The 14,567-nt window shown below is 31.8% G+C and overlaps 1 protein-coding gene across 3 annotated transcripts in view; it reads left to right on the top strand.

Moving 5' to 3' along the window:
• Window positions 1-14,567, top strand: part of LOC134720928 (multidrug resistance-associated protein 1-like) — a 47,167-nt gene that overhangs the window by 18,512 nt on the left and 14,088 nt on the right. For 2 of the 3 annotated variants that reach the window (XM_063583504.1, XM_063583503.1), the window contains 13 exons: window positions 309-455; window positions 2,430-2,514; window positions 3,044-3,110; window positions 3,938-4,064; window positions 4,726-4,902; window positions 5,429-5,596; window positions 6,023-6,227; window positions 6,592-6,688; window positions 7,511-7,658; window positions 8,086-8,317; window positions 9,406-9,716; window positions 11,774-11,973; window positions 14,234-14,357. In XM_063583504.1, the coding sequence (XP_063439574.1) occupies window positions 309-455; window positions 2,430-2,514; window positions 3,044-3,110; window positions 3,938-4,064; window positions 4,726-4,902; window positions 5,429-5,596; window positions 6,023-6,227; window positions 6,592-6,688; window positions 7,511-7,658; window positions 8,086-8,317; window positions 9,406-9,716; window positions 11,774-11,973; window positions 14,234-14,357 (2,088 nt within the window). Of the gene's footprint in view, window positions 1-308; window positions 456-2,429; window positions 2,515-3,043; window positions 3,111-3,937; window positions 4,065-4,725; window positions 4,903-5,428; window positions 5,597-6,022; window positions 6,228-6,591; window positions 6,689-7,510; window positions 7,659-8,085; window positions 8,318-8,408; window positions 8,460-9,405; window positions 9,717-11,773; window positions 11,974-14,233; window positions 14,358-14,567 lie in introns of all 3 variants that reach the window. The other variant, XM_063583501.1, reaches the window with a different exon arrangement.

The raw sequence follows: 14,567 nt of genomic DNA, 5'->3' as shown, positions 1-14,567 counted from the left end.
GTATTTAAGTTTAAAATGACAAAATCACTATAATAAATGCACACAATAATTTCTGAATGAACAGTATATATTAATTACAATTGTATGCAAGTTTGTCCACCATTACATAAAACCACACAAGTTCCCAGAAAATATTGACTCAGAATTTAAAAAAATGAATGTCATAATTATTAATAGGTCAGAAGGTTATTCAGAAACCTATCTTGGGTCAATCAGAAACAAAGTTCAGCTCAACATCCAAATTGTAATACGTCTATTATGAAACGATATAATGTATGAATGACAATATTTTGAACATTATTTTTCAGGTAACACTTGCCTCGTTTGCCACCTATGTACTGATATCAGATGAGAATTACTTAGATGCACAGAAAGCTTTTGTGTCATTGTCTCTGTTTAATATACTAAGGTTCCCCATCAATCTACTACCCATGATGATATCTTATGTTATACAGGTAAATAATATACTCAGGTTCCAAATCCATCTTCTACCCATGATGATATCTTATGTTATACAGGTAAATAATATATACAGGTAAATATGTTATACAGGCAAATATGTTATACAGGTAAATTATATATGCAGGTAAATATGTTATACAGGTCAATTATATACTCAGGTTCCCCTTCAATCTTCTACCCATGATGATATCATATGTTATACAGGTAAATAATATATACAGGTAAATATGTTATACAGGTAAATTATATATTCAGGTTCCCAATCAATCTTCTACCAATGATGATATCTTATGTTATACAGGTAAATAATATATACAGGTAAATAATATATATACAGGTAAATAAAATATACAGGTAAATATGTTATACAGGTAAATTATATACTCAGGTTCCCCATCAATCTACTACTCATGATGATATCTTATGTTATACAGGTAAATAATATATACAGGTTAATATGTTATACAGGTAAATAATATATACAGGTAAATATGTTATACAGGTAAATTATATACTCAGGTTTACAATAGCCTTTATTAAATTATGAACCTCATTTGCTTTTATTTATAATGTTAGTCAAGGATTTTAGGTTGTTGGTGGGAAGCAGACTGTCTATAGAAAAAAACAAGACATTTTACTGTAATGTTGGATAGAGGCAAAAATTATACCATGCAATAGGCATTTGTAGCCAATCATACAGAGCTGTTACAATGGTTCTTTAATATGCAGAAAGAGTGGCGCTCAAACCACCAGAGGCATCAGATTTAACATCCTCAGTTTGAATATAGTGCTGTGAATGTATGCATCCTGCCCAGCTAAACACATGCCCACACTTTACCAAGTGTTTTTCATCCAAACGGGAGAATAGTAACAACCATATTTCTACCAAAGTAAACCCTTTGAAAAAATCATATTTGGAAACCCAGAATTTAACACTTCACACTTGTAAAATAAATTCAGAATTAAATATCAGTAGATTGTTTTTAGCTCACCTGGCCTTTTAGTGAGCTTTTGTCATCACTTGGCGTCCGGTGTCGTCCTCGTCGTTAACTTTTACAAAAATCTTCTCCTCTAAAACTACTGGGCCAAATTTAACAAAACTTGGCCACAATCATCATTGGAGTATCTAGTTTTAAAAATGTGTCCGATAACCCGGCCAACCAACCAAGACAGCCACCATGGCTAAAAATACAACATACGGGTAAAATGCAGTTTTTGGCTTATAACTCAAAAACAAAAGCATTTAGAGCAAATCTTGTTTATTAGGTCTAGATCTGTCTGCCTTGAAATTTTCAGATGAATGGGACAACCGGATGTTGGGTTGCTGCCCCTGAATTGGTAATTTTAAAGAAATTTTACTGTTTTTGGTTATTATCTTGAATATCATTATAAATAGAGATAAACTGTAAACAGCAATAATGTGCAGCAAAGTAAGATATACAAATAAGTCAACATGACTGAGATGGTCAGTTGACCCCTTTAGAAGTTATTGTCCTTTATAGTCAACTTTTAACAATTTTCTTAAAATTTGTAAATTTTTAATTCTATTTTCCACTGAAACTACTGGGCCAAGTTCGTTGTAGATTAAGATAACTGTAAGCAGCTAGAATGTTCAGTAAAGTAAGATGTACAAACACATCACCATCACCAAAACATAATTTTGTCAAGAATCCATCTGCTTCCTTTGTTTAATATTCACATTAGACCAAGGTGAGCGACACAGGCTCTTTAGAGCCTCCAGTTATAAATCAACAAAATACAAGAAGGTCAAGAAAAAGCTATTTTGGATGTAAGTACCTCTGTGACCAGTTAACAAAGACAAAATGAATTTCTGTTCCAACAGTCTGTTATTATATTGGTCTAATTCGACAAGTTACAAAGATATTTCATCATTCAATCATACAGAAAAACTTCTAACATATTTTCATATAGCACTTACAACAAATATATTTTCTTTATGTTCTCAGCTGAATGTATCTATTACAAGATTAAGCAAGTTTTTGAAGAATGGTGACCTTGACCCTGATAGTGTCCAGCACAGACCATTAGAAGGTAAATTTGATACCATAGTACTTTTTGTATGCATACTTTGGAGTATAAATTTTTTCAATTGTGCTTTATGTAGATCTCTCTTTGTTTTTATAAAACTTTGTAATTGTTTAAAATTTTGAATTTCCAAAATATCATCAGAATCTGTTCTTTTTATAATTTTTGTTTGGTTTTTGGTTTTTCTAAGGGAAAAAAATAGTTTTTGAATTGGTGTAGTACTGTTGACAGGGAGCTCCTGGCAGACTGCTGCAAACAGTTTCAAGGCAATGAATTATGGATCTTTCAACCAAAGCTTTTCAAATTTCAATATGTTGATACTACATTTGTAGTGACAAAATGGAGGCTTCTTCAATTCAGAAGTTCAAAATACAACAAAAAATATAGTTTGCTGTCATTTTGACAGCTCATTCCTTGTTGAATGATATGTCTATATGTACCATAAATGTAATTGTGAATGTGTTTTTCAACCCATGGGTTAAGGATATTATAATTATGATGGTTATAACACAGATGTATATTTATTCGTTAATAGGTGTAGCAATTAAAGTAGAAGGCGGAACATTCAGCTGGGACAAAGAACTTCAACCAGCCTTGAAAGAGTAAGATTTGATAACGTTATAGTCTGTATTATAAAAGATCTTATTTATTTTGTTTTCTAATTTTGTTTGTATCTACATTTAAAGCATATGCAAAGTTAACAAAATATAAAGTAAAACAAAACTATTGGTAACCAAAACATAGTACCCTTTTATTTACTGATGCTAAATTAATGATTTTATGTTCTGGAGTATGCTTCTGATAGTTAGAGGACCATATTTTACCAAATAATTGCCTATAAGTATTTTTTTCTAATTGAAAATTCTAAACTCTTGTAAGGGGCAATATTATTGTTTCAAACAAAATTTGATGTCCAATTTTCTTTAAACCAACTTCTTTTCACAGATATTTTTTTGCTCATTTAGGTGACATTTTTTTTTGTGATTTTCAATTTACTTGATGTATGTCGCGAAAGCGAAAACTTTATTATTCAAATTTATGGACTTTATGGATTTATTAATCTCCGCTAAACAGTATTTTACTCCGCTAATTGTCTTTAGATATTTTCTCCGTCCTTTGTAAATTATCAGGCACTTCATGTGAATTTCATGCAACTGCCGTTTATATTTGACTATAAAATCAATTTCAAATTATCATTGTATTATTCTTGATACATATGTTGATGTTCAAGTGTCGTATAAAATATGAAAAAGGATTACTTGTTTTTATGTTTCCAATGTTAGTGTAAAACAACTATCTGCACAACAATGTAGTAATATTAAGAAAGTTCTATTTTTCTACTCGTGAAAGTTTCAAAAATAAATTGCTTAGAAAAATTAGTTGGTTTGGAAATTTAATTTATTTGAGTGGAACTTTGTGTATATTTCAGCATAGATTTAGAGATTAAGGATGGTACACTTGTAGCAGTTGTGGGAACAGTAGGAGCAGGGAAATCATCTCTTATATCAGCCTTTCTGGGAGAAATGGAGAAACTTAATGGCAATGTTAATATAAAGGTTAGTAATGAGGCCTGGGGAGTGAAACTTAATGGCAATGTTAATATAAAGGTTAGTACTGAGATCTGGGGAGAGAAACTTAATGGCAATGTTAATATAAAGGTTAGTAATGAGGCCTGGGGAGGGAAACTTAATGGCAATGTTAATATAAAGGTTAGTAATGAGGCCTGGGGAGGGAAACTCAATGGCAATGTTAATATAAAGGTTAGTAATGAGGCCTGGGGAGGGAAACTTAATGGCAATGTTAATATAAAAGTTAGTAATGAGGCCTGGGGAGGGAAACTTAATGGCAATGTTAATATAAAGGTTAGTAATGAGGCCTGGGGAGGGAAACTTAATGGCAATGTTAATATAAAGGTTAGTAATGAGGCATTGGGAGGGAAACTCAATGGCAATGTTAATATAAAGGTTAGTGGGGTCTGGAGAGGAAAACTAAGAAAACATCAATGCAAGCTAACATAGTTAGTTCCTCAACTAAAAACAATATTTGGAGGGAAACAAAATCATTGCGTCTAATTTTTCTATCCTTGGATCAGGTACTGTAAACCTACTTATTTCTGCAGATACTTTATTTCTATTATTAAAATATTCAGACAACCACTTTTCAAAAACTTATTAAATAGGAGACATATTATAACTGTATTTTGTAATTTATTGCCAGGGTTCCATAGCCTATGTGCCACAGCAAGCATGGATACAGAATGCCACTGTTAGAGATAATATATTATTTGGTAAAGAGATGGATGAGTGTAAATATAACAATGTTGTGGAGGCATGTGCTCTGAAGTCAGACTTTGAAATACTGACAGGTGGAGATCTAACAGAGATTGGAGAAAAGGTTTTAGTAATAGAATGAATGTAGGCCAGAATATCACAGGATAAAAAGTCCCAATTTGTTTTGAGATTATTTTTTTTTAAGATAACCTTATTTATAAAAACATAAATTGTTTTTTTATTGAATTATTATATATAAAGCAAACTTTGTAAACAAAATTTATTCTGAAAAAATGCAATGATGATCATATAAATGTAAAGAAAACAGTTTTTCAAATTAGCTTGGTACTTCAATGACTATATGGTGACATGAAATATCAATACTACATTATCATATGGCATTGTATATTGTTTCCATAACCAAGGAAACCAAATTGTTTTGCAAACCAGATATATCATGAATTAAACATGTATCACCTTTCTACATGTCAATTTTCAACCCATGTTTAAAGTCTTATAAGAAAGAACTATCTTGTCGAGAGTATATAGGGCTGCTTTTTTATACATTGTTGATTGGATGGAGTGGATTGTATGTTTACCAAATCAACATGTTAGCTTGGAATTTGTTGTATATTACATGTGTTTTACAGGGAATTAATTTGAGTGGTGGACAGAAGCAGCGAGTAAGTTTGGCGAGAGCTTTATACAATAATGCTGATGTTTATATGTTAGATGATCCACTTAGTGCTGTAGATTCACATGTAGGGAAACATATCTTCAAGAATGTGGTTGGTCGAGAAGGATTACTACAGAATAAGGTGAATAAGATTTTATGGTGTAGTTGTAGTTCTTGAAGGCTTAAATGGAAAATGAGCAAAACCTTATATATTGATGTACTTTCACAAACAACAAATACAATCACTTACGATTATAGAAAGAAATGAAATAACCCTCAAAAACGGAATATACAATCAATAATTACTGTAGAATACTTTAACTGGCTTTGAATTTTAGTACCTTTATAAATCCCAATGATAGTAATCTTTTTTTTGCTAAGCTTGGATATTTTACATAGTACTCCCTAATGTGTTGATTTCTAATAGTTTTTTCTAAGATGGAATTGCATACGATTAAGTAATGGTATTCATTATCTATAGCATTCCAGCACATTTTACGTGGTATTAAACATACAAACCACATCTGTTTTATTCTAAGTACAATGTTTTTTGGGGGTTCTTTTTCAGACAAGAGTTTTGGTGACACATGGTATCCATTGGTTACCAATGGTTGACACTGTTGTTGTTATGTCTGATGGTGTTATATCAGAGATGGGTTCCTATGAGGAGTTAATGAGCCATGAAGGACCATTTGCACAGTTCTTAAAGGCTTACCTCACCCAGAAAGCAGAGACTGAGGACGATGAAGAAGAGGAAGAGGAGGACCCAGAAAGTAGGTCAAGAAGTGGTTTATTTTAATCATTATTATGATTTGAATATACAAGCTAAGCATTGTAGAGTTATTGAGCCATTGCCTTTTCTGACATTCTAGGTAAAAAATGAAAATAGCACTTTATAAATCTTATGCATTAGTAGTTCTTTTCTGGATTATAATCAGGATGACTCGAAGCCTAAAATTGGCTTTGAAATGCATATGTTATGCTTTAAAAATTGCTAAGAACACAAATTTCAGACTCAAAAAAGGGCTATGATGTTCAGATTATTTAATTTATTTTTGGAAACATAAAGTCATATTGAAATTACTTTTAGAAGAAAACCATATATTTAGAAAGTCTTCTTACATTATTTGTTTTCAGTACAACAGATGAAGAGTAAGATTTTAGAGAGATTAGAATCTGTTACCTCAGATACTGGTACTGCTACTTCAGGAGATGAAAGTAAAGTCAGGAAAAGGTTAGTAATTTGGTGTTATCAAATACTGGTACTTCTGGCATGGATTTCAAGATCAAATCTGTGTTAAAATGCATCACATTAGCTATTGGCAGCATAATAATATAGAAGTATGGCCCTAAGAAAAGGTGAATATCCAAAATTGTCAACACTAGAAATTTATTTCATTGAGACGCAGCCTGAAGTGAAATAACTTTTAAGGGTTGACAATTTTGGATATTCATCACTTCTAAGGGGCCACAATTGTTTTAATATATCAAACTAACAGTGGAAGGGATGCATGTCAAAAGTCTAATTTCCTCATCTTTCGATGTGATGTAATGTGAACGTTCCAATTTTGTTTAATTACATCTGTGGCGTCATTATCATTAGAGATAACTCCTGTACAAATCAAGAAACTAAAAAGGTTATTTGCCGGTAAATAATAGGGTTTTTCAACGCTGGTGTAAATTTTTCATCCTTCCTTGCAATTGAATGAAAATTAACTATATTATTCCATGTCATGTGATTAAGTATTGCTCTATAGAATCGTTTTTAATATATGTAAGGTATAATAATAAATATTGTTGTCCCCAGCGCAACACATTGTGGGCAAAATAGAAATAATGGGCGTCCCTCTGTCCAGTCTTGCTAGCTCTGTCAATATTGAAATTTTTACCCTCTTCTTAACAATTTTCCTTCATTTTCATTTACACCACCCCCTTTTGCTGACAAAAGACTTCAGAATGACTACATCTAGCATCAGAAGGATTAGAAAAATAACAAATTTGGATGCTCTTTTTCTGTTCTTTAAAACCACTGACTTTCAATGCATCATATTTGTAGAAGTTCAAAGGGTCATTCAAAGAAGACTGCATTGAGCCGTGGAATATCAACATTTGATGCTCTAGAATGTAAACCACTGCCTACTCCCATAAAAGACAAGAAAGAAGTAGAAAAACTGATAGAAGATGAAAAAAGGGAAAAGGGAAAGGTGATTTGAATTGTCATATTATATTTATATGTTATGTGAAAGTTATCATTTTGTACAAATTGTAATTTGTACCAAAAAATAAACTAAATTTTGCATATAACTTGTACAATAATTTATAGTATGGATTTTTTTTTTATATAAAAAGCATTGAAACACACTGTAGATTTTTTATTCAATGATCACACAATACACTTTATTTAGAAAATGTTATGCCACAAATAAAACTTGCAGATAATTTTGTGTGGCATTATTTGATATAGCATTTTCTGAAAATCATAATGATTAAACCTCACATTTTCGAACATTTCTGATAATAACAATAATAAATGCATTCAAAAGTTTCTGAATTTACAATAATTGATTGTCAGATAATCTGACTAACAACCAGCTTAGTATATCTTGGTTTAACTGTATATTTTTCTTTAAGGTTGCATGGAAAGTATTTATGATGTATCTGAGAGCTATAGGACTAGGGGCTGCATTCTGGATTTTTATACTCTACCTGTTGTACCAAGGGGCGTCTATAGCCTCTAATATCTGGTTAAGTCAGTGGACTGACGATAAGGAGCTTCAGGACAGGAGCAAAGCTAATACAACTGAGTACAAAAGTAGAAATATGATGTTCCTTGGCGTTTATGGTGGTCTTGGAATAGTTCAGGGTGAGTAATTGAGTACAGATATAGAAATATGATGTTCCTTTGGGTTTATGGTGGCCTTGGAATAATTCAGCATGAGTAATTGAGAACAGAGATAGAAATATGATGTTCCTTGGGGTTTATGGTGGTCTTGGAATAGTTCAGGGTGAGTAATTGAGTACAGAGATAAAAATATGATGTTCCTTGGGGTTTATGGTTGCCTTGGAATAATTTAGGGTGAGTCAATGTTTACAGAAATAGAAATATGATGTTCCTTTGGGTTTATGGTGGTCTTGGAATAGTTCAGGGTGAGTAATTGAGTACAGAGATAGAAATATGATGTTCCTTGGGGTTTATGGTGGTCTTGGAATAATTCAGGGTGAGTAATTGAGTACAGAGACGGAAATATGATGTTCCTTGGGGTTTATGGTGGTCTTGGAATAGTTCAGGGTGAGTAAATGTTTAAAAGCGTGAGTTGCTGAGTTTTAGGTTTTTATTCATAAAAAAGGGGGATTTTCCAGTTTTCGGTCAAAAACTGCTTTCATCAGTTCCTATGAAACTTTGGTGAATTGTTTATATTTATGATGTAAGCTCCCTTTAGAATTTTATAAACTTTTACATTTCTGAGTTAGGGGTTTTTATTCCTTAAAAAGGGGGGATTTTCCAGTTTTGGACAATATCTCAAAAATGTTGTCAGCAATTCTCATGAAACTTTGGTGAGTTGTTTATATCTAAGTTCCCTTTTGATTTTCATAGATTTGTAATATGATATTGAGAATTAATTGAACTTTATTTGTTTATAGTCTGACAACTGATTTACTAAGTATTGTGCAACAGCACATGTACAGTGTATTGTACAACTGCAAGAAATCTTTAATGGAATATAAATTCAATTCATATTATTAATTTCAAGTTCTTTCACAATATTTATTCAGAAACCTATAATATGTCAAATATTTATTTACAATCCCAATTCAGACCTGTATCAAGCTTGATTATTGTGTCCATTTTTGCCCTAACTTTTCAGGGTTGGACCTATGGTGCGTATCCAGCTGTGCTCAGCAAAGCAGTTTATTCCATCTTACCATCATGTTTTATGTTTTCCTTTTTAGGTATAATGGTTCTGATTTACTCCATTGTTGCCATACTAAGACAGGTCAGAGCTTCAGGACAACTCCATTTCGACATGTTAAACAATATAATGAAAGCTCCGATGGCCTTCTTTGATACAACACCAGTGGGTAGAATTGTTAACAGATTTTCCAGTGATGTTGCCACCATAGACAGCATGTTACCTATGAACTTTAGGATGTTTCTAGGCACAGTGATCGGCACATTGAGTACATTGGTAGTCATAACCTACAGTACACCTATATTTCTGGCTGTTGTTTTACCACTGGCTATTGTATATTACCTCATGCAGGTAGGTAAAGGTGTTACTGTGAAAGTACTTTAATTCGTGGGTATCAATTTTCGTGGTTTGAGGAAAATTTACATGTTCGTGGGATTTTAAATTCGTGGATTTTTCTTTTCTAAAAATAAAAAAAAATTAAATTAAAGCCAGGCTACAAACAGTCTGGATTTACATGATTTAGGAAATTGCAAAGTAAACATTGATCCGTGTAAATCGTAGTTATAACACTAATTGACCCATGATAAAGTGATCAACTGATTAAAGACCATTGAAGGTGTTATTTAGGCCATACACATATGTCACCTAAAGAAAACAGTAACATATTTTATTTCGTTGGACACTTAAATTCGTGGATAAAGTCATCCACGAAAACATCGAAAATTGGTACCCCACGAATAAAAGTACTTTCACAGTATATCATATAATTTTGGATTAAGTCCATATGAGGATATATCAACCTGCAAGTGTAAACTGAGGATATATATGTCAAAAACACCACCATATTGATATTCAAAGGCTACAATTATAATATTATTGCTAAGATGTCAGAAATAAACTTTACATTCATTCATGGGCAACTTGAAATATGACATTTATACATGATGCAATCCTAGATCTAGATTTTTATAAATTTTACATTTTTTTATTTACTTTGTTTTAAATGATGTTTGTCTGTATTTGCTAATTAAAGTCAAACGATATCATATTGTTAAATTTTCAATGTTTATCTCAAACCATTTTCTCTTAATTGAAAAGTGTTTTAGTCGAGCCTTCGACTTTAGTCGAAAAAGCTAGACTAAGCAATCCTACATTCCGTCATCTGAAGGGAACCATTACATTCACTCTGTGGTTAAAGTTTTTAAAATTTTAATAACTTTCTTAAACTATCCTGGGTTTGTACCAAACTTGGACAGAAGCTTATTTATGATCATAAGATTGTATCCAGAAGTAAAGTTTGTAAAAAGATAACTCCGTTTTTTTCTGTAATTTACTTTTAAATGGACTTAGATTTTCTTACAATCATAAAATAGTAACAAGAGGAATACTTTTATTGATTTTTTTCCTCATTGTTGTTGAGCCTGCGATTTACAGCCAAAATAGGCGAGACACTGGGTTCCGCGGAACCCTTACAATTTTTTCTATTCCATTATCATTTGTTTGAAGTTAAGGAGAGGTTAGGAAAGGGTTTAGTGCTCACAATCATGGTTTAACCCTACAACATTTTGTATGTTCCTGACTTAGCTGACCTATGTCAAGAACATGTAGTTCACTATATTAAGTGTATGGAATGACTGTGAGGTGTACATGTCTGTCTGGCATGGTTAATCTCACCATGACCTCATTTTCGTAGAACACATTATAATGTTAAGTTTATGTGATAATTTTTGTAAAATTTCATATAACAGACTTTCTACATAAACTCAATGATAGGTAAAACAAGCAAGAAATTTCAGGGTGTGCACTCTTACTATACAATCTATAGGGAACTGATTTTAGTTTGTTGACTAGAATTGCTGTAACTCTAAACTCTTTTTTTACTTGTCCCTTCTGGATTGGATGTATTGGATTCGTTGAATTTTAGGTATCATATACTTGTATCTATTTGTAAAACTCAAAGAGTTATGCCTCTTCACATAAGAATGAGATCTACTACATATAATATAAACAAATGTAAGATTTATTTCTTGAAAACATTGATTTATTTGAAATGAGGTATTGAGAAAGAGATACCTTGAATTAATACAGATGAAGACACTGAAAGAAAATTATATATCATAATTGAGAGTTATAAACAACATTAAGTATTGGCATTAAAAGAACTCACAATCCACAAAATTATTCATACTGTGGATTCATTTATTTCCATGGTTACCAATATTTTGTGGATTGTGGAAAACTTTCGTTTTCGTGGATACTAGTATTTAATTTTAAGGTTTTGTTAAAGTCTGCATACTGGTAGAACATTTACATTTGTGATTACCCTGTATCCACAAAATACCACAACATTGGTATCAAACAATGAATAATGATGCCACAGTATAATTGTTTCTAATTTTTTATTACAGAAATTTTATATTCCTACCTCTAGACAGTTACAAAGGTTGGAATCCACAACAAAGTCTCCAATATTTAATCACTTTAGTGAGACTATCAATGGAGCCTCTACACTTAGGGCCTACAAAGAACAACAAAGATTTATACAGGAGTCACTAGACAGAGTGGACAAAAATATCAGCTTTTACTTTACTAAAATAGCATCTAACAGGTAAATATTTCTCTTCCTTGGTCACTAGATAGAGTGGACAAAAATATCAGCTTTTACTTTACTAAAATAGCATCTAACAGGTGAATATTTCACTTCCTTGGTTAAAAAAACCCATATTGGCTAAATGATATGATAATGTGATAGAAAGTAGCCAAATATTTGATTGAACTTTAGGGATTTTTAATTGTGAATAGAGAAATTTAAAAAAAAAAAACTCTTTTCTGGATTTACCTTCATCAGGAGCCCTCAAAGCCAATTTTTTGAAAGATAAGAATCGAAACTGTTGAAGGATTAATGATCAAAAAGGATCTAAAAATAGTCAGATCAATCTTAGATGAGTACAAAAAACAAAACATCTTGATCTGATACAGAGAGAATAACAACTGGAATTGAAAGCTTGACAAAAAAATGTTTACAGATAAAAGGAGAGGATTATGGGTAAACAATATAACTAACAGAAAACTTTGATCACTCTTAGGCCGTGTTCACACCAAACGCCGTGTAGAGTAAACATGTTTACAATTAGTTTAATGTAGTGTACACTGGTTTCACATTACATTTGTTCACATCTATACACATTGTTTAGCTACCTGTACATAAGATTTGTTCCCACTTGTAAACTATATGTCATTTAAATGTTCATTACGTAGAACTGAATTAAAAAAAAAATGGTCATACAGGTGATAAAAAAAATATTCTGAATCAAGAGTTTCCCAATACATTATAGTGTTAAATATTGAAAAAAAAGTATTTGTTTACCAGCATCGAAAAAAGGAATAAAAACGTACGCGCGAAAAAAAATCTGACTCAGATAAAAAAAATAACCCTCCCCCTTTTTTTAAGTTAAGTGGTTGCTACTTTATGAAAGCCATTTTTATAATGTGTAGTAGTTTGAATATACTAGAGATGTCTCGATAACGCATTAGAAAACGTTAGCTGCAACAGCTTGCTTACAGCCGAAAAAAAGATCGAGTTATATGGGATCACTGCATTTTTATCTTTTCTGTTCGTTTCAAATGGTATTTCTTCTCCAAGGAGTATTTGGTAAAGGAATAGGGTAACGTTTTTTTTAAATTTATTTTACGTGTTATTTAACGGATCTGAGAAACTAGACAAATATATCATTTACCTCACACTTTTTTTAGTCATGCATTTATGCGTGAATCGTTTTTTGAGTAAAGACCAGTGGCGAATATTTCTGTGTACGCCAAGTCGATTCGGGAAGACCTTTTCAAATGAATAAGGCAGCAACTAATTTCTTCATTTTTTTGTGGAGGGGAGGGGAGTCAGCTATTGATTTTTTTCAGGACAAATTTTGGTGACAAGTCGAAATCAATTTTAGCATTATATAAAGTGGCAGCTGAGGGTGAAACAAACAACTTTTTTTTTCAGGGCCAAAAACTAGAAACATTTTTTGTTTCCAAAACAAAATCCATAGCTCACCACCCCACCCCCTTGCCTTCATGTTTTATACTCAACTATAATAGCCCCCCCCCCCCCCCCCGAAAATCAATTGGTTGCTGCCTTATGGGTTCGGCAATAATGCTGCTTTGAGTCTTGATTAGGGGTTAATAAAGTACGTGAATTTTTTTTAACCAAAAACAATCTGTAAAATTTAGACAACTAATAACTATCAAAAATATCAATTTTACCCAAAAGTAGTTTCCTCCTTAAATATAAACACGATAAAACTAATATCCTAAATGCCTAGTTTTGTGTACACTTAACCTACACAAGGCCTACATTGACTATCGACTGTGTGTAGGTAAAACATGATTTAAACTACATGTAAACATTGAGTTTTATCAATGGGAACGCAATTGTGTTTAGTTTACGTGTGAGTTACACTAACACAACACCGAATTTAGGTCAATGTGAACACGGCCTAAGTCTTGTAAACACTCCCAATAAATTCTGCAAAAAATTATATATTATTTTTTGAATGACTAAAGTTTTGAGTTCACATATTTAACTTTACCCAAACTTTTGAAGAAAGGGGTTTTATTGTTGTTTATACATCCAGTACCTTTGGTATTATTGACAATTCTCTTTCAGTTTTGTTTGTAAGGTATTGAAAATCCATGTTGCTAATATATCAAAAGGAGTTGAACTCCAGAGATTTGTTAGTCTCTGATGTCACAGCTCAAATGTAAAAGATTTTTTAAAAGGTTTAATATTGGATAAATTTTGTCAGAGATATGGGTTTAATTGTTCTTTGAATAATTGACATTACTTTAAAATTTCATATTGTGTATTTCAGATGGTTAGGTTGGAGATTAGAGTTTATAGGGAACTTAATCGTATTTTCAGCTGCCCTGTTTGCTGTTGTATCAGATAATATCTCTGGAGGATTGGTTGGTTTGTCAGTGTCATATGCATTACAGGTAAACTTATTGAGAATGTTGACACTGCTGCTAAAATTTAAAAAGAATTGATTTTTAGGATCTGTCAAATTCTATTAATGTTTCATGACATCAAAATTAATGGCAATGGCACATATTACTAAGAAATAGAGACCTTGAATTGAAATATTTTAATGTTTCAGAGTTTTAATGTGATATCCAAATAAAATTAATGTTGTTGGACTATACTCT

Source organism: Mytilus trossulus, chromosome 6 (genome assembly GCF_036588685.1).
Source record: "Mytilus trossulus isolate FHL-02 chromosome 6, PNRI_Mtr1.1.1.hap1, whole genome shotgun sequence".
NCBI lineage: Eukaryota > Metazoa > Mollusca > Bivalvia > Mytilida > Mytilidae > Mytilus > Mytilus trossulus.
This window is presented reverse-complemented; position numbering and strand designations above follow the sequence as displayed.